We start from the raw sequence: 20,438 nt of genomic DNA, 5'->3' as shown, positions 1-20,438 counted from the left end.
CTCTGGGAATCTGATACCTCTTGTTTCTCGGGCCGGGTCCACGAAGCCTGGAGAGAACAGATATAGAACACAACAACAACAACAGAAAAAAAGCAATGAAAGTTTGTCACAGGCTGCTTTCTCAGTGTCTGCAGCACATTGAGCTGTGTGCACATGCAGGCTCCAAGCTGAACATCTCCTGGGTGTGGGGTGGGGTGGGGTGGGGGGTCACAGCTTCCCTTTCCCAGCTATTTCAGGCTGGCATTCACCATTTCACAGCCTCTGCTTTGCTCTTTGAATGGCTAAAAAAGGCTGATGGCACCTCCACACTGATTTATTACATCAGGGACTGTTTCCTCTGTCACATCTCACCTTCCCTACACACCCAGTGCTCAGGAAGTGCCTCTGGCCACTGAAGTGCAGAGGACAGACCCAGCATTGTGCCCCTGCTCTGTCTGCCACCCCACACCGATTAATTAACGCTGATTAACGTGCTCATCATGCATTTGGAGGCCTGGTTCCATGCAGGCTGTGCCCAGCTGCCGGTGCTCAGGGCCCCACAGCAGTGAGACATGCCCAGACCTTTCTGTACAGCAAATATTTCCCACTCAGGGAAAGCCACCAGCAGCGAGGACCACGTTCCCCGTGGCTCACAGAGAGCCAGGTTGCTGTGTTCCATCCCCCTACAATTCATATTTCAGCTCTCTGGGATTTGTCCAGGAGTCAGGAATCACCTGCTGGCCCGAGAGCCAGGAGGGCACCCCCAGCTGTGAGGCACAGTGACATTGTGGGGGTGTCACAGCACACACGGGTGACAGGGATGGAGATGGAGGCTCAGGGAATGAGGGTCAGGGACTGCTGCCATGGAGCACAGACTGAGCTGGCACAGATGGGACACACACCTGTCTGTCAGTGCTCTGGGGACAGCACTGGGCTGGCTGCCACTGGGACAGGAGCTCACCAAGCCTGCAGGGCTGGGACACTCCCAGGAGCTGCTCCTTTCTGGGGGCACTGATCCTGCTTGAAAGCTGAGCAGGAGCCCAACAATGCAGAAGATTCCCTCTGTTCAGGCCCAGGGATGTCCCTGCGAGTCCCCTGCCACTCCTGCTCACTGCTCTCTGTGCTCTCAGCACAGGGACACGCTTCTCAGCCCTGAGTGTCAACCTGAAGGAGGATGAAGAAGGAAAGGAGCCCATTCCCAAACCCTCAGAGCTTCTCTGCAGTGACCCTTGGGATGAGGGGAAAGAGGCAGAGCCACATCCCCACCCCAGGGGAGCTGAAGATGTCCCTTCTCCTTGCAGGGACACTAAACAGCCCTTGAAGGTCCCTTCCAGCCCAAACCATTCTGTGATTCCATGGTTCAGAGCTTCTGACCAGTGCTGAGGCCAACCTGGAGATGTCAAAATTACCCTCAGAGATGAAATAAATACTGCAGGACACAATACCCTGATTTTGAGTCCATTCTTATTCATGGGACCACACTGGGCTCTGCCTGTGCTGTGAAACAGCAAAAATCAAACAGTGGCTGCAGCCTACAGCAGCAAGCAGGGCTAATTCCTTGCTCACATGTGGTTTCCATCTATGTTTATTTTATGGGTATTAACCTGAAATTAAGTCAACACAAAAGAAAAAATAGAAACTTTTATCTTTTGTGCAGAGAACAGAGAGAATCCCAGACGAACTCTTCCTCACCCAGACAGAGACAGAGCAGCTCCCCCCAGCACCAGGCAGGGAACCAGGGGGAGTCCAAGGCCTCAGGCACCTTCAGATCCCTAAATTATGGAAAACTGCTCCATCTGCTTTGGCTGCCAGCAGCACAGAGCTGAGAGAGGCTGCAGGGCACAACAGCAGAGGAAGGATGGGCTGGGCTGTTTGCAGGAATTCACCTGTCACACACCTGAGATTCAGCCCAGCCACTCAGATCCATGCAGAAATCTGCATTTTCCTGCTGCAGGAACAGGGAGCCTTGTGGGGCAGCCCTGGGGAAGGCCCAGAGACAGCACAGGGGTTCAGCTGAGTTTGGGATGCAGGAGGGAGAAGTCAGAGCTGATCCCTCTGCTCCTCACTCCCTTGGGGAGAAGAGGCTCCCTTGTTTTCTGCCCTGCAGGGAATGGTGGGCAGGGGGAGCAGCTCCCAGGGGATCCAGCCCTGGATGAAGAATCAGGGACCTGCAGAGTTTTCCCCTCCCATCCCCACAGGCTGAGCTGGGTGACAAACCCAGCAATGTCCCCACAGCTTCTCCCTGAGCTCTCACAGGCTGGGACAGCCCAAAATCTGCCAGGAGACACAGCTGAACTAAACCTGCCTTTTCCTCTGGGCTTTGGGTCTTCCAGAATGTTATGGGAGCTGAGGCACCTCTACACCTCTAAAAACCTTCACTGAGGGATGACAGCACAAAGCAAGAGAGAGGCATCCAAGTACCTGGATAACAGAAATGTCCAAAAGTAGGCTTGATCATTCTAAAAAGAGCATTGTTTGTCCTGCACCAAAGACCATCCACTCCCCTGTGCTGTCCCAGAGAAAGAAAGTGGAGAACAAACTGAATAGATGCATTTGTAACAGAATATTTAATAGAATTAAATATTCTAATAGAATGTGCAGTAGAGTGTTGATGGAGCTGTTCTGACCTCAGGATTTTCTGGACATCTGAAACATTTCCCTCAACTCAGATCACAAGAGAGAGAATGAGAAAAGTACAAGACAAACCAAAACAAAATGCACACACACACACACACACACAAAATAATCCAGCCTAGAAAGTGCATGGGGTGTGATAAAGCAATGTTTGCCCTGAAGGTTTGAACCAGCCCATGAACACATGGCACAGCCTCAAACCTTGGCTCTTCCCCCATCTCCAAGTGTCAGAGCATGGACATTCCCCTTGCCATTGATCACCCACCTGAGAGCAGCAAGCAGAGTCTCAGAAATCAGCAAAAATGAGTTAGCAGTTTTGCACTGAGCTGTGATGGTTTAACTGGGCTCGGGGGGGCTCCTCTACCACTGATTCAGCTTTTGCATCCCCTCCCTGCCCCGGGCTGGGATCCAAACTCCAGAGCCAGCAGCTCCGGAGCCCTTGGCACCTCCCTGGGCTCCCCTAAGGGAGACAAACCCAGGAATAAACAACCTCCAGTCCTGCCCAAACAGGTGCCCCAGCCAGGCTGCAGCTTCTGCAGGCCTGGAAACACTCCCTGAACATTGCAGGGATTCACAGCAGCCCCGGGATCCAAGAGATGCTGAGAAAGAGCAGAGGCTGGACAGCTCTGGCACCCTGATTAATGAACTTACACATGGACCACGTGGGGAGGGGCTGATGTCATGGGGGCAATTAAAAAAGCTCATTTAGGAGCTGCAGGGCAGGACAGCAGCTGTGGGGACAAGGGACAGTGGACACCTCTGTTGCTCCAAGACTTTCAGAGTGTCACCTGCTGCCTCCACACTGAGCCAGAGCCCCTGGCATGGCCAAGGCAGCTGAGCCCTGAAGCATCCTGTCATTAGGAGATCATTAATTAGCAACAACTCCTCACTCCTGCTTCTGTCTAGGCCTTCTCTGGCTCCACGTTCTGCCTCCTGACCACTCATGAACCATCTCCAGTGCAGCAGCACAGCCAGCCTGCTCTAACTAAAGGAGCTGTCACCAGTAACAACAGCAGCACCCCTGTTCAAGAATTAAAAACTGCTAATTATTTTTGCCTTTTAAGAGCAGAATGGTGTTGATGGGATCAACGGAGCAGGTGAGCACAAAAGGCAGGCAGGCTTTTGTGCCTGGGGGATGTGCAGAGTCACAGGGCAGCACGGAGGAGGGACGGACAGGCTCACTGTGGCTCCTGAGAGGAGCAGCCCTCACCTGCCACCTGCCCAGCACGGCCAGCCCTGGCCTCAGGGGGCTCACCCTCCTGCCAGATGTTCCCTGCAGCTGGAGGAACTGCTCTGAGCAGGGCTTGGGGGCTCCCCAGTTGAATTCCCCCCAGTGAACACAGCAGGAATTGTAGAATGGCTCCCCAGCTGCTCAGAGCCCAGGTGGCTCTCACAGGAGGGCACCTGTGGCACTGCCCCAGGTGTGGCACTGCCCCAGGTGTGGCACTGCCCCAGGTGTGGCACCTGTAGCACTGCTCCAGGTGTGGCATGGGCCCAGGTGTGCCCCAGGTGTGGCAGTGCCCCAGGTGTGGCACAGGTGGCAGTGCCCCAGGAGTGCCCCAGGAGTGGCAGTGCCCCAGGTGTGCCCCAGGTGTGGCAGTGCCCCAGATGTGCCCCAGGTGTGGCACAGGTGGCAGTGCCCCAGGTGGCAGTGCCCCAGATGTGCCCCAGGTGCGGCAGTGCCCCAGGTGTGCCCCAGGTGGCAGTGCCCCAGGTGCAGCAGTGCCCCAGGCGTGCCCCAGGTGTGGCAGTGCCCCAGGTGTGCCACAGGTGTGGCAGTGCCCCAGGTGTGCCACAGGTGTGGCAGTGCCCCAGGTGTGCCCCAGGTGTGGCAGTGCCCCAGGTGTGGCAGTGCCCCAGGTGTGGCAGTGCCCCAGGTGTGCCCCAGGTGGCAGTGCCCCAGGTGTGGCAGTGCCCCAGGTGTGGCAGTGCCCCAGGTGCAGCAGTGCCCCCCGTACCCCCGCAGCAGCCCAGCTCCCCCCGTGCCCCACGCAGCCAGGGCAGGCAGGGCAGGGGCTGAGCTGAGCCCAGCCCACCCTGGCAGGGCTGTCCCTTTACCTTCTCCTCGCTGCTGATGTTCCTGCTGGACGTTCTCCAGGTGATGGAGGGGATGGGGTCCCCCGAGGCCTCGCAGGTCAGCGTGATCTGCTCCTCCAGCTCCATGGCTGTCTTGTTCTCCACGTAGGTGATTTTGGGTTTGGCTGGGGAGGAGAAGGCAAAGGAGCCTTGGCTCAGGTGGGGCTCAGCCTGCCTGGCACCAGCAGTGCTGGGGAGAGCTGGGACCATCTCCTGCCAGCTGGGAAGGGGCACAGGGACTTCCACCAGGACCTGGAAAACCTCCTGTGCTCGTTGTCACAGCTGAGGCTCCGAGGAGGAGCCAGCTAAAGGGTCCAGATGCTCACCCTGGGATCACCAGCTCCCTCTCCCACCTCCCTGCCCCACATCAGCCCTTTGCCAAGGGCTTGGGCAGGTGGCTGCACACGAGGCAGGAGGAATTCCACATTCCTCAACACTCCCAGACTCCTGGGAGGCAGGGAAGCTCCTGATTCACCCCTTCAAGCCTGAGGTCACTCCCACAGTGGTGGAGAGGAGCTCACCTCCCCGTCCAGGCTGCAGCAAGCCCCACTCCAGTGCTAAAACCCTTCCAACAGCAGCTTTGGAGGATCAGGACTCCAGGAACACCCTGGAGGACATTTCCTGTGGGTCTGACCCACCAGCCCTGCCTGTGCTGGAGCAGACAGGAGCTGGGATGGGCGCCCCCAACACAGCCAGGATGGCAGAGGGGCACAGCAGCAGCATTAACTGGGACCAGGAGCTCCCCCAGCTCCCCCCAGGGTGCCCAGCACCCAGCTGGGCTGCCAGGGGCTGTTACCAAAGACTTTGAGGTGGATGGTGGCGTCGGCCTCGCCAGCCTTGTTCTCAGCAATGCAGATGTACTCGGCCTCGTCGCTCTTGTCCACCCTGTGGATGACCAGCTCGGAGCCATCTGAGTTGAAGCTGTATTTGTCCTCCTCCTCCACCTCCTCCACGGGCTCTCCATCCCTGGGGGCACAGAGCACACGGGGCTGTGGTGGCAGGAGCCAGCCCAGCCCGGTTCAGCCCTGTCCATGCAGCTCCTGCACTGCAGCTCCGAGGGACCAGCCCCTTCTCCTGTCCCCAGGGGCTCCAGAGCTCAGCTGGGGACACATTCCCAGCCCTTCCTAGAGGGACCAGCCCCTTCTCCTGTCCCCATGGGCTCCAGAGCTCAGCTGGGGACACATTCCCACTCCCTCCTAGAGGGACCAGCCCCTTCTCTTCTTCCTGTGGGCTCCAGAGCTCAGCTGGGGACACATTCCCACCCCTTCCTACCCCATCAGCTGCAGTTCCACCTCCTGGCACAGCACTCAGCTGTCACCCCACCAAAGGTGGTTTCTTGCCTATCAAGGCACCACTCCAAGGTGCCATCAGCTTTTCCAGGTCCATTTGTGCTCCTAGCCTCACCAAAGGCTGCAGAATTCCAAGAACAGAGTGCCTGGAGTGGGAATCACTGCCTGGCAGCTGGGAGGGGACACAGCTGAACCGTGGGGGGCACTGAAGGAACCCCTTGGTTTGCTTTGCTTCATCCAACTGTTTTTATCCCAACCAACAGGATTTTCACCCTCAGATTCTCCTCCCTGGGTGGGCTCTGTGTCCCAGCCAACCCACACCAGAAGGTGGTGTCACTGTCACATTCTCTGGGAAATCCCCTCGCCCAGGATTTTGCTCCTGGGAAGCTGAGGAGCCTCAGAGAAAAAAGAAAACAGTAATGATCTGATTTGCTTCTCCTGTGTTCTGCTGCTCTGGAATGTGGTTGGAGATCGTTTATCCAACAGGTGATTGTTCACTGGTTTCATGTGAATTGTTTTGATTGAATGACCAATCACAGCCAAGCTGTGTCAGGGCTCTGGAAGGAGTCACGAGTTTTCTTTGTAATGTTTTAGCCTTCTGTCTGTATCCTTTCTCTATTCTTTAGTACAGTTTAGTACAGCATTCTTTAACTTAATATAGACCATAAAATAATAAATTGGCCTTCTGAGAACACAGAGTCAGACTCATCACTCCTTCCTGCCACGGGGGTCCCAGAAAATACAACAAGGTGACCTCAGCCCCATCACGAGGCCATTGCTGACCAAACCAGCTCATCCCAGCCAGAACACCGCCCTCCCTCAGGCTGGCTGTGCAGCGGAGGCACCCCCAGGCCAGCAGCACCCTGCATGCAGCATCTTACTTTGTCCAGGACACGGTGGGCTCGGGGAAGCCATCAGCATCACAGGCCAGGGTGACAGACGGGCTGAGGTTGGCCGTGGCATTCATGGAGCTCTGCCTGGCACGCACAGAGGGAGGCACTGCAAGAGAGCAGAGCCAGGGTGAGCTGGAGAGGACAGAGGCGTGAGCCACAGGGAGCACCACGCACCCAAACACCCTGCCAGCACCACCTGCAGGGCTTGATCAGAGAGTCTGAGGCATGGCAAAGTCCTCAGCACAGGGGACAGAGGCAGTGGGTGGGGAGACACCAGAGAAATCATTGTGGTGGCCAGAACCACCCGTGAGTGCCACCAAGCCCAGCTCCTCACTCTAACCTTAGGTCCCTCCAGGTGTGATTTTCCTGTACACCCCTGGCAAACACTCCCTGCATCCCTTGGACATTTTACTGGACACAGCAGAGGAAGAGGATGGGGTGAAGCTGAGGCAGCACCTCCTGCAGCAGCCTGGGGCGAGGCGCTGCTCTGAGCCCCTCACCGTTGACGATGACCTGGATGTCCTTGAAGTTGATCTCCCCACGGGCCAGGATCCTCCCCTCACACCTGTAGGTGCCCTCATCTGTCTTCTTGATGCCCCGGATCTGCAGGTAGTTGTTGGACAGGACGATGAAGCGCACTGCAAAGCACAAAGAAAGGCAAGGGAAGCTCACTCCAGCCTCTCCTCTCCACAAAATCTCCCTCCCCAGCAGAAATGGAGATGCTGCTGGAGCTGGATCTGCCTCTGCCCTGCTCTGGGCTGGGCTCAGGGAGGTGAGCAGAGCCAGGGGGACACAGCAGGCCTGGCCCAACGGGGGGTGCCCTGAAGGAACTCCTTGCTTTGGTTTGCTTTGCTCTATGAAACTGGTTTTATCTCAACCAACGGGATTTTCACCCTCAGGTTCTCCTCCCTGGGTGGGCTCTGTGCTCCCAGAGAACCCAGGCACAGCAGAGGGGGCTCAGCCCCATCAGGAGCTCCCAGAGACATGTGGGAGCAGCCTGGGACTCCTCCCCCCTGCCCGAGGGCTCCAGCCTCCCCACCTGTGTGCCAGGTGTGGGAAACCTGCTCAGCTGGGGCCAGGGCAGTGCCAGCCCCTCTGGACACGGCTGCCTGGAGCACTTGGGAAGAAAGGGAAATGTTCTTGAAGGGAGCTTTCAGCCCCTTTCCCCCAGGAAGGTGGAGGGTGCCACAACACCCAGCTTTGCTGTCTGATGGCACTTCTTTCATCTGGTTTTTTCTTCCAGCATTCCTTGGCTGATTTTGGTGCCAAAGCCTGGTGGCCACTTCAGTGGGAAGGTGACTGCCCAGCCACTGGCAAAGCACAGCCCTGGGGTGACTGAATTCCCACCCCATGGCCTGGGGTCAGGCACAGGCTGCTTCCCCATGCCTGTGACCAGCACATGGCGTGCGGCAGGGAGGTGGACAGGAGGAAGGCCTTACCATCCTTTTTCAGGATGACATCCCTGCCTTTGTGCTTCCAGATGATGGTGGGGGGCAGCGAGCTGACCACGTCACACACGATCACAGCGTCGTCCCCCTCCTTGAACTCCTGGGGCGTGGGGGCGTTCTTGAACATCAGCTTTTCTGGAGAATGGGAAAGGAGAAGGTCACTGCAGCTTTCCCAGCACACCTGGAGCTGTGCTCCTGCCCGAGGGGAGCAGAGAACCCACAGATCCCAGAGATCTCCTTGTTCCTCAGGGAGGGTCGAGGTCTGAGTGAGTCACTGCCCACAGCATGCCCGTCACCCTGATATTTTATGAAAAATCCCTTGGCCAGGATTCCTTCTCCTGAGAAGCTGGGAAGCTTCAGCTCCTCTCTGTTTTGCTACATGGGAAGTGACTTGGAGAATTGTTTAGCCAGCATGTGAATTGTTTTGATTTAATGACCAAGCACAGTCCAGCTGTGCTGAGACTCTGAGCCATCTCTAAGTATCCTTCCTCTATTCTTTAGTGTAGTTTTAGTACAGCATTCTTTAATATCATATCATAAAATGATAAATCAGCCTTCTAAGAACACGGAGTCAGACTCTCAATTCCTCTGTTCCTTCCAACGTTGGGAGTCTCAGAAAGCACCACAGGAGGGCAAGGAAAGAGCAAAGGGGCAAGGAAAGAGGCAGAGGGGAAAGAAAAGAGCCAGGGAGGCAAGGGAAGAGGCAGGGGGGCAAGGAAAGAGACAGGGGGGCAAGAAAAGAGCCAGGGGGGCATGGAGAGAGCCAGGAGGGGTAAGACAGGAGCCAGGAGGGGTAAGACAGGAGCCAGGAGGGGTAAGACAGGAGCCAGGAGGGGTAAGACAGGAGCCAGGAGGGGTAAGACAGGAGCCAGGAGGGGTAAGACAGGAGCCAGGGGGGGTAAGACAGGAGCCAGGGGGGGTAAGACAGGAGCCAGGAGGGGTAAGACAAGAGCCAGGGGGGGTAAGACAAGAGCCAGGAGGGGTAAGACAGGAGCCAGGAGGGGCTGCCTTACGGAAAATCTTGACGTTGACGGTGGCCTCGGAGTCGCCCTCCTCAGGGCTGCTGACCACACACTTGTAGATGCCGGCGTCGTCGATGTTGGCGTTGTAGATGGTGAGCGTGGAGGAGGAGTCATCGTTGCGCACCACCGAGATGCGCTGCTGGCCCGGGCTCAGCCGCTCCCCGTTCGGGGAGAACCACGAGATGTCCTTGGAGCTGGCCTCGCCCGCCACTGAGGGAGGGAGCGGGGTGAGACAGGCCAGCTCTGCACGGCCACAAACCCCAGGGCGTGCCCCAAACCCCAGGGTCTGCCCCAAACCCCGGGGTGTGCCCCAAACGCCGGGGTCTGCCCCCAACCCCGGGGTCTGCCCCAAACGCCACTGCTGAGGCTCTGAGTGACCCCACAGCAGGGTGAGACAGCCCAGCCCTGCATCACCCCAAATGCCAGGGTCTGCCCCAAACCCCAGGGTCTGCCCCAAACCCCAGGGTCTGCCCCAAACCCCACTGCTGAGTGTCTGACTGACCCCACAGCAGCAAACAGCACAGTGGGACAGCTCAGCCCTGTATGGCCCCAAACCCCACTGCTGAGGGAATGCCCAAAAACCGCACTGCTGAGGCTCTCACTGACCCCACAGCAGGGTGAGACAGCCCAGCCCTGCATCACCCCAAATGCCAGGGTCTGCCCCAAACCCCAGGGTCTGCCCCAAACCCCACTGCTGAGGGAATGCCCCACACCCCAGGGTCTGACTGACCCACAGCAGGGTGAGACAGCCCAGCCCTGCATGGCCCAAACCCCAGGCTCTGCCCCAAACCCCACTGCAGAGGCTGTGAGTGACCCCCCAGCAGCAATCCCATCCCAGCAGGGTCTGTCTCACTTTGAACTGAACCAATGAACCCTGGAGCTTTTGGCCAGCACCCACCTTGACATAAGAAGAACTTGGATTCTCCAACGCTGATCTCCCCCTGGCTTGGAACAATGTCCACTTGGAGAGAGGCTGGGAAGGGAATGAGCACAGTCAGACACGGGCTGGGGGCTCCAGCAAAAACCTTTTGCCAGCCTTACAATCCCATGGATCCCTCCTTCAATTTACAGTCCTGGATGACACCCATGCTCTGACCTCAACTGCTGGTTTGAAACACCAGGGGAAGCTTTTAAACAAGAGGGAAGCTTTTAAACAAGAGAGAGGGGTTTTAAGCACCAGAACGAGGTTTTAAGCACCAAAGGACAGCACCCCTGCCCTGTCCATTCCCATTCAGCAGCAGCCCCTCCCAGCACACACCCACACAGGCCCAGTGCCCCTTTCCCCCAGCATCATCCCTGCCTCCTTCTTCATTGCATAAATTATGACCCATTAGGCAGAAAATGTAATTGGATTCTGGCTCTCCTCCAGCTATAGCTTAATTCCACAGCAGATCTGTGGCCTAACAAGCCCGGGTCAAGTTGAATTTGAGGACGCCAGAATAGGTTTTCTTTGGAAAACACCCTCTGTGCTTTCATGTAGTGCATGAAAAGCTGAAAATCTCTCTCCCAGAGCAGCTAATTTTACCTCCAGACCACAGAGGCATTATTTCAGCTGCCAAGCACACCTGGGGTTATGAGAAACAAGCACAGCTTCGGGAATGAAAACCTGGCTGCACGTGCCAATGGCAACACTCCCTAAAGGGGAACCCCACGGGCTGGGGGTCAGGCACCCAGCCTGGGGCTGGGGGAGCCCTGCCTGCCCTCAGGGGGAAGGCACAGCCACAGCAGGGTTTGCTGAGCACGTTCTCTCAGCCAACAACCCCCTGACACAGCGCTTCTTCCCAGGGTAACCCCAGAGCAAGGTGCCTGCGCTCTCCTGGCTCTCCTCCCTGCAGTTCAGCGTGTCCTGGGAAATGCCAAACACCCCAAAAACCTCTGGGGTACAGCCCCAAACCCCCAGATCCCAGCTGGAAGCAGAGCTCGAGTGCTGAGGGCTCCAGCTCTGCCCAGGCTCACACTGAGCTGCACATCCTGCAGGGACTCCAGGCAGGGACACTCAGGCACCCCTGGAGCTCCTGAGCTGGGAAAAGCAGCCCAAGGAGAGGCTCCCAGAGCACTTTTCTGCCCAGCACCGGGTGCTGTGAAATGGCTGGCAGCTCTCTGAGTGCCACAGACGTGTTCTATGAAAAATCCTTTCCTTTTTTCTCCTGAGAAGCCTCAGAGGAAAAGAAAAACAATAATTGTCTGCTGCTGTGGAATGCAGCAGGTGCATCTTGGATTGGGCTCATTTGGTTGTTTCTAATTAATGGCCAATCCCAGTCTGGCTGTTGGTCAGCCACAAGGTTTTATTCTCATTCCATTCCTTCCTATTCCTTGCCAGCCTTCTGATGAAATCCCTTCTTCTATTCATGGAATGGAATGGAATGGAATGGAATGGAATGGAATAGAGTAGAGTAGAGTAGAGTAGAGTAAAATAGAATAAAATAGAATAGAATAGAACAGAATAGAATAGAACAGAACAGAATAGAATAGAATAGAACAGAATAGAATAGAACAGAATAGAACAGAACAGAATCAGCCTTCTTAAACATGGAGTCAGATCCTCGTCTCTTCCTGGGAGCCCTGTGAGCACCCCCACATCTGAGATCTGACAGAAATTCAGATTTCTCTCCCCATCCTGCACTCTGCAAACGCTGCCCTGGCTGGGCTGCTCTGTGCCTTTCATTCCATCCCCAGGTGATTTCTGCTCCAGGCTCTGTGGAAAGCACTGAGCTCTCATCAACCTGAACTCAGCACCTGGCCTGCACCTTCACAGCTTTTTCAGCCTGTCAGGGACTGGGCATTAAATCAAAACAACTCACATGAAACCAGTGTTGGATAAACAATGTCCAAACCACATTCCAAAGCAGCCAAGCACAGGAGAAGCAAATGAGATAAAATTGCTTTCATTTCTCTCTGAGGCTTCTCAGCTTCCCAGGAGAAGAAATCCTGGGCAAAGAGGATTTTTCAGAAAAATTTCTGAAACTTTTCAGATTTTACAGAAAATCCTGGCCAAGGGATTTTTCAGAAAATGTGACAGGGACACTCCCAGCTCCTCTGTCCTCATTTCACAGCAGAGAGCCCAGCCCTGGCTGCAGGGTTTGCTGCCACTGTCACCTGGACAAACAGGTGCCCAGAACAAGGGGCTGTGCCTGCTGTGAAAAATGGGCATTTCATGACTGGCTTTTCACAAATATTCAAATGAACATGGTATGTGTTGTGTTAGAAAGTGATGCTGTGGTAATTTGCTTAAGTAGCATGTTAGATGTGGTTTTAGGCTATAACAGAAGGTTCAAATAGAAACTGTGCTGTTTAAGATACTTTTTCTAAAGAGAGGAATGAGGTACTCACACTGAGACAGCAGCCACAGGACACCTGAATCTTTCAGAGAAAGAGAATTGATTGCTCCCTTCTCAGAAGAAATGAACTTCTTCCTGCCCCTCAGCCCTGCAGAGCTGTCAGGATTGAGAGGAAGGAGCTGGCCCTGCCCAGACAGAATCCTGTGTGGGAATGGAATTGATGCACCATGGATGAGGTGTAGGAATGTGCAACAGGCTGTGGCTTTTAAGGGTTAATCCTCTGTTAACCTGGGGCCTTTTTGGGCTTGTTTTGCCCAGAAAAGGTACCTGGACTGTCTGTAACTCTTTGTTTCTATTGTCTCATATTGTCCTAATCCTAATTGTCCAAATTCTTATTACTCTAATTATATTGCTATTTTTATAACCCTTTTATTGCTATTAAACTTTTAACATTTCCAAAACAAGTGCCTGGCATTTCTCACACCTGCAATCTCACCAACCATGCCCACCCTGAGCTCGGGCTGTGAGCTCACAAACAAAGCCAGCCCTGCTGCTTTTAATCACTGTTTAATCGTTGGTTTTGCTCTGCAGCTCAGGGAAATGGGGACTATTTTTCCCACTCTTCGTTTAACAGACACTGCGAGCCCATTTGTATTCTGCTTCCAACTTCAAGCAATAAAGGCCTTTTTAGCATCACATAATAACTGCATTAAAAGGCCTCTTCATAATCACACAATAACACTTTTTATAGCTCTGCCCTCCCCCATATCTTTTATCTGGTTATAAAGTTCCCCAGCCCCCAAAAAATGCTGAATAATTCCCCATTGATTTAAAAAAAAAAAAAAACAGACAACAAATTTGCTAATGCAACTTCCTGTTCATCTGCAGTTCAATATAATTAGTTTTGCATCTCAACAAAAGAAATGAGCTCAAATTAAGGCCTGGTTTTGGTAATAGGCAGGGAGGCTGTGTCCCTGCCGGGCTCAGCCTGAGCTTAAGGCAGGAGGCTGAACCTGGGCAGGAAACAAAGTAAATAAAGTGAATTATTGGGAACTGGGTCTGTGCCTGCCCAAATTCCAAAGGTGACACACCTGGAACAGGAATCTGAGTGCTCACACTGCTCTGGCTCCACAAAAGGAGCATCCTGAACACTTCAACACTTCAATCCCACACAATCCAGTGAGGGATTTCCTGTGGGCTTCTCCCCCCTCAGACAAAAGGGAGCTCACTCCACTCCCTCAGACCAACCGAGTTCAGCCCCTCACATCCCTCCCTTCCCACAAAACCACTGCTCCTTTCCAGCCCCCAGCAGCTCAGCCCTGACCCCGAGAGGTCCCACCTGGAGCTCAGCAAGGACTGGAATCCTCCTGGAATCCTCCTGGAATGCTCCTGGAATGCTCCTGGAATGCTCACCCCACCCCAGCACTGGGGTCACCCCACACTCACATCCCCAGGGGTGTGCCCACACTGCAGCTCCCATCGAGGGCTAAGCTCAGTCCTAAGGGCCAAACTCAGTTCTGAGGGCTCTCCCTCTCACTCTGAGCCCAGGAGGGAATTTGGATGGGGTTTGCCTCAGAGGGTGTCCCCAGGAGCAGGAATCCTGTCACAGGTAACCCAGGTAACGATGCATTGCTGCAACAAAGCCCGGAGAAAACCCTGAATCCAAAAAATCCAGAATCAAAAAAAAAAAAAAACAGAATCAAAAAACCCAGAATCCAAAAAACCCAGAATCAAAGAAAAACCCAGAATCAAAAAACCCAGAATCAAAACTTCCACAATATCAGGGCAAACAAAGCCCAGCAGGGAGGGATTCAGCTGTGACCCTGGCTCCATTCTCACGGGCTGTACCTTTAATTTCCTTCACCTCTAGCAAGGATTCACCAGTTAAACCCAATTCCAGAAATAAAAACCATCGGGAAGGAAACATCTCCTGGATGTGGTGGGCACAGCTCGATCTGCAGAGCCCTGAGCTGAGCAGATGATGGTGAAGCCCTGGGGCTTTAATGCACAACAAAGGCTTAACAAGACAAAGACGAGGCTCCCGTGCAGGGCACTTTATTAAAAATCCGCTGAGAGCTCGGGAGGAGGAGGAGGCAGCAGCTGGGATTGATCCCAGCTGGGCTGCGGATCCAATTCCTGCCCCGTCGCCATGGCAACCGCTCCCTAAATCTGCCAGGAGCGGGAGGAGGGGATGGAGGAGCCCTCTGGGGAACGGCGGGTCCTGGAGAGCGGGCAGGGAGCAGCACAGAGCACCCCGAAATCCAGGTGTGCCCAAGGGCAGGGACACCCCGAAATCCAGGTGTGCCCAAGGGCAGGGACACCCCGAAATCCAGGTGTGCCCAAGGGCAGGCACACCCCGAAATAAAGAAAGGTGTGCCCAAAGGGGAGGGACACCCCGAAATCCAGGTGTGCCCAAAGGGCAGGGACACCCCGAAATAAAGAAAGGTGTGCCCAAGGGCAGGGACACCCCGAAATACAGGTGTGCCCAAATTCACCTCCAGGGCAGGGACACCCCGAAATCCAGGTGTGCCCAAAGGGCAGGGACACCCCGAAATCCAGGTGTGCCCAAAGGGCAGGGACACCCCGAAATCCAGGTGTGCCCAAAGGGGAGGGACATCCCGAAATACAGGTGTGCCCAAAGGGGAGGGACATCCCAAAATAAAGACACCAAAGCCACCTTCAGGTGTGGAATACCCCAAAATAAAGACACCACATTCACCTCCAGGGGAGGGACATCCCAAAATAAAGAAATGTGTGCCCAAAGCCACCTCCAGGGGAATGACACCCCAAAATAAAGGTGTGCCCAAAGGGCAGGGACACCCCAAAATAAAGACACCAAAGCCACCTGCAGGGCAGGGACACCCCAGAACAAAGACACCAAAGCCACCTGCAGGGGAGGGACACCCCAGAACAAAGCCACCGAGCCCAGCTGGTGGCCCTGGGTGTGGGGGCTGCTCCCCACCCTGGTGCTGAGCCCCCCGCGATGGCAGCGGGCACAGGGGGAGCATCCCCTGCCCCAAACCCACCGGCGGCTCTGGGGAGGGACTCGGCTCTGGCACAGCAGCCCAGAGCAGGGGAGCTCTGCTCCTGGGCAAAGCTCGGGCTCCAGCCACCCTTCTGTGTGCCCTGCCCACTCCGGGGGATGGAAATCCCCATTTCCGCTGGAATTCCCCATTTCCAGCGGGACCTGCTGGATGCTGGGGGTGGCAGAAGGGCAGTTCACCCCCTGCTGCAGGAAAACCAGCCAACAGAATTCAAATTATTCCATCCAACAGCCCAGCCCGGGCACTCAGGAACCCCCCTGCCCTGGGGGTCTCTCCCAGCCCAGCCCACCCATCCCTGGGGGTTATTTCAGGCTGTGCTCGGCCAGCCAGCTGCAGTCAGAGCCCAGGCAGCTGTGGCAGCACCAAAACACGGGCAGGGCCTCAGAGAGGCTCCTGCTCTGCCTCCTTTCAGCCAGAATTGCTCTGCTCCTGAGCAGAGTGGCACGGCCAAGCTGACGTGGGGCATCTGTGCAGGGAAAAGGGAATAATTCCAATTATGTCCACATTGTGACCCCATCCTTTCCTTGTACCAGAGCTGCTCACAAGAGCTTTTGATTTTTAAATGACCACAAGGCACAGCCAAAAATGATCCTATTAACACCTTTTCCTACAGAAATTTATGGACTGCAGTAAAACTTCCCAGACATCTCAGTGTTTTTACATGGAACACAATTTTATGCCTCTTTTGATGACATTCTTGATAAAAGCCTTTTATTGCTATGGATCATAAAACTAATAGTCCTATTTACCACAGCAAATATTTTCATTTACCTGGGGCAGGCTAAGTCAGGATGCTTTATGCAGCCATTAAATCAGAGAATGGACAACTTTAATTAAAAACCAAGCAAGTTACAATCTCGTGCTGGAAGGGGAACCTGGGTGGGTGACAGGGAAGAGCCTGGAGCAGAGGAGGAAAGCAGGATTTGTAGAAGCTCAGGACTCAGGGCTGCTCTTGCAGCAGCCAGGATGTCCTGGCAGGGGGCTGAGCAGCACAAACTGCATCCTGCAGGGGACACGGAATTCCTGCTTGCCAGGAGCTGCTCCTCTTCCTCAGAGGCAGCAATCCCTGCTCCCCCCAGCCCCAGATTGGATCCTCGAGTGCTGGTGCAAGGGGCAATCATCAGAATGAACTCCATGGTTCACAGAAAACCAACCCATCTCTGTCTTTATTTTAAAACCCTTTACTCTTACAAACACAGCACGAGGAGACCTGGTTGGTCCTCCAGCCCAAAGCCCATCTCCACTGAGTAATTAATATAATATATAATTGTAATATATAATTATATATATATAATTGTAATATATAATTGTTACTGCACATCCTTTGTTTTATTTTTTTGGCGTGAGGTTGAGAATTTTAGTTTAGTCTTTGCAGAAGGAAGGAGAAAGAGGTGGCTACTGTTTCAAAAATCATAAGTGACAGCCAGCACCTTTCACTCCAGTTTTTAAGGATGAGGGGAAGTTTAATAGACCTAATGGAAAAAAAAGCTTCTAATACAAAAGCCACAATGTACTCTTAGATTTATTGGTAACAATGCCTTGTTTCCTTCATCTCTTGTATGTCAGGAATAAGAAACCAGCCTTTGGTAACCAAACCTCCATAGCACTCCCCACAAGCTCACAAGTACAACGAGCAAAGATCAGAATTATTTCTCATCCTTTCCTCTGATCCTCTCTGCAGAGCCACTGGAGTTTGTGGTAACATTTCCAGTCTGTGTGACTGCCAGGGAAAGAACCTCCAGGACATCATCAGGACGATCAGAATCATCAGTAAAAACTGGAATATGATTATAACCCAACCAGAAGGCTGGGAGGAACAACATGCTGATCCACTGCCCTATTTGCTCAGGAACCAAAAATCCCTCCAGGCCAGAGAGAACTGAGCTTGTTCAGTGCTCCTGCTGCTCAGCCCCCCTTCAGCTCCTGGCACAACACAGCCGAGGTGAAGGCAATAAATCAGAGCCCCTCCAACTGCAGGAACAGCTCACACAACCCCCAATTTAGACATCACTCACAGCAGCTGGTGATGCCAAGGGAGGAACAAAAAGAATCTGAGCCCAGCCAGGGAGTCCCAAGGCCTTGAGCATCAGCTGTGAGTGACAGGACAAACAGAGCCCAGATTGCCAGGACAAGGCTCCATCCCTCATCCCTGGCCTCTGGGGAGGCTCTGGACACCCCGGGAGAAGCACAAACACACCAGCTGTCCTCACTGCAACTCAGCAGCTCTGCCAGGCACACAAAGAGGGCTTCAGCTGAGCTTCTGAGCCCCAAAGTTTAAGAGAACTGTCAGGGGCTCAGCTCTGAACCTCTCTTGCTCTCTACAAGCAAGACACTCCTTGAAATAACTTACTCCTGCTTGCAAGAATTTACTCCAAGATTTGCAAGAATTTACTCCAAGAAAGCACCAAAAGAAAATCTCCAGTGATCTCCAAACACAACTGGATAACTTACTCCTACTTGCAAGAATTTACTCCAAGATTTGTAAGAATTTACTAAATTTTATTCAATTTATAATTTAATTATACTAAATTATATTCTTGCAAGAAAGCACCAAGGTAAAATCTCCAGGGATCTCCAAACACACACTGGATTTTCACACCTCTCTCTCCAGTGATCTCCAAACACAACTGGATAACTTACTCCTACATGCAAGAATTTACACAAGATTTGCAAGAATTTACTAAATTTTATTCAATCTATAATTTAATTTAATTATACTAAATTATATTCTTGCAAGAAAGCACCAAGGTAAAATCTCCAGTGATCTCCAAACACACACTGGATTTTCACACCTCTCTCTCCACTGATCTCCAAACACAACTGGATAACTTATTCCTATATGCAAGAATTTACACAAGATTTGCAAGAATTTACTAAATTTTATTCAATCTATAATTTAATTTAATTATACTAAATTATATTTTTGCAAGAAAGCACCAAGGTAAAATCTCCAGGGATCTCCAAACACAAGTGGATTTTCATTTTCACACCTCTCTCTCCAGTGATCTCCAAACACAACTGGATAACTTACTCCTACTTGCAAGAATTTACACAAGATTTGCAAGAATTTACTAAATTTTATTCAATCTATAATTTAATTTAATTATACTAAATTATATTTTTGCAAGAAAGCACCAAGGTAAAATCTCCAGTGATCTCCAAACACAGCTGGATTTCCACACCTCTCCAGTGATCTCCAAACACAACTGGATAACTTACTCCTACTTGCAAGAATTTACTCCAAGATTTGCAAGAATTTACTAAATTTTATTCAATCTATAATTTAATTTAATTATACTAAATTATATTTTTGCAAGAAAGCACCAAGGTAAAATCTCCAGGGATCTCCAAACACAACTGGATTTTCACACCTCTCTTTCCAGTGATCTCCAAACACAACTGGATAACTTACTCCTACTTGCAAGAATTTACTCCAAGATTTGCAAGAATTTACTAAATTTTATTCAATCTATAATTTCATTACATTATACTAAATTATATTCTTGCAAGAAAGCACCAAGGTAAAATCTCCAGTGATCTCCAAACACACACTGGGTTTTCACACCTCTCTCCAGTGATCTCCAAATACAACTGGATAACTTACTCCTACATGCAAGAATTTACACAAGATTTGCAAGAATTTACTAAATTTTATTCAATCTATAATTTAATTTAATTATACTAAATTATATTCTTGCAAGAAAGCACCAAGGTAAAATCTCCAGTGATCTCCAAACACAACTGGATTTTGACACCTCTCTTTCCAGTGATCTCCAAACACAACTGGATTTTCACACCTCTCTCTCCTGTGATCTCCAAACACAACTGGATTTTCACACCTCTCTCTCCTGTGATCTCCAAACACAGCTGGATTTTCACACCTCTCTCTCCAGTGATCTCCAAACACAGCTGGATTTTCACACCTCTCTCCCCAGTGATCTCCAAACACAGCTGGATTTTCACACCTCTCTCTCCAGTGATCTCCAAACACAGCTGGATTTTCACACCTCTCTCTCCAGTGATCTCCAAACACAGCTGGATTTTCACACCTCTCTGTGCAGTGATCTCCAAACACAACTGGATTTTCACACCTCTCCTTCTGCAGTAAAATCCAGGACAGAAGGAAAATGGAAGAGAAGGGAACCAGACTCCTGCTGGCTGCTTGACACCCTGAAAACCCCCCCAAAATGAAGAGGGCACCCACAGAGATTCATCTTCCCCCAGAGCAAACCCCCAGGGCTCAGGTGCAGCTCAGAGCTGGTTCCTTTATCCCCTCAGTGCCACATTCTGGTTTCCATCCCCTGCGAGCGTGGCTCTCCCTGGCTGCAGCCAGGGCTGGTCCAGCATCTTTAATTTGTGCTGCTCACAGGAAACACCCAGCAAAAGGAGCTCTCCAGGGGGAAAATAAGGGCTGCAGGCTGGAAATGTAAACAGCCTTCATTCTGCACTTCAACTTCCCAATTTCTGCACCTGAACTTCCCAAATTCTACACCTGAATTTCCCAAATTCTGCACCAGAATTTCCCAAATTCTACACCTGAATTTCCCAAATTCTGCACCAGAATTTCCCAAATTCTACACCTGAACTTCCCAAATTCTACACCAGAATTTCCCAAATTCTACACTTGAACTTCCCAAATTCTGCACCAGAATTTCCCAAATTCTACACCTGAATTTGCCAAATTCTGCACTTGAACTTCCCAAATTCAACACTTGAAATTCCGAAATTCTACACATGCATCCCCCAAATTCTACACTTGAATTTCCCTCATTCTA

The 20,438-nt window shown here is 52.4% G+C and overlaps 1 protein-coding gene across 8 annotated transcripts in view; it reads right to left on the bottom strand.

The window, feature by feature from the left end:
* The window catches only part of NCAM1 (neural cell adhesion molecule 1), a 100,660-nt gene that overhangs the window by 38,239 nt on the left and 41,983 nt on the right, over window positions 1–20,438 (bottom strand). For 6 of the 8 annotated variants that reach the window (XR_009489341.1, XR_009489343.1, XM_059867182.1 and 3 more), the window contains exons 2-9: window positions 10,240–10,314; window positions 9,333–9,551; window positions 8,311–8,454; window positions 7,372–7,509; window positions 6,860–6,977; window positions 5,486–5,655; window positions 4,672–4,814; window positions 18–47 (exon numbers count right to left, since the gene is read on the bottom strand). Coding sequence is in view for 5 of the 8 variants with exons in the window: in XM_059867182.1 (XP_059723165.1) it covers window positions 18–47; window positions 4,672–4,814; window positions 5,486–5,655; window positions 6,860–6,977; window positions 7,372–7,509; window positions 8,311–8,454; window positions 9,333–9,551; window positions 10,240–10,314 (1,037 nt within the window). In the remaining 3 variants the exon portion in view is untranslated. The remainder of the gene's footprint in view (window positions 1–17; window positions 48–4,671; window positions 4,815–5,485; window positions 5,656–6,859; window positions 6,978–7,371; window positions 7,510–8,310; window positions 8,455–9,332; window positions 9,552–10,239; window positions 10,315–20,438) is intronic. The other 2 variants (XR_009489342.1, XM_059867187.1) reach the window with 1 other exon arrangement.

The sequence above is a fragment of the Haemorhous mexicanus genome, chromosome 24, assembly GCF_027477595.1.
Source record: "Haemorhous mexicanus isolate bHaeMex1 chromosome 24, bHaeMex1.pri, whole genome shotgun sequence".
NCBI lineage: Eukaryota > Metazoa > Chordata > Aves > Passeriformes > Fringillidae > Haemorhous > Haemorhous mexicanus.
Note: the sequence above shows the minus strand (reverse complement) of the source record. Positions and strands in the feature narration are given on the sequence as shown.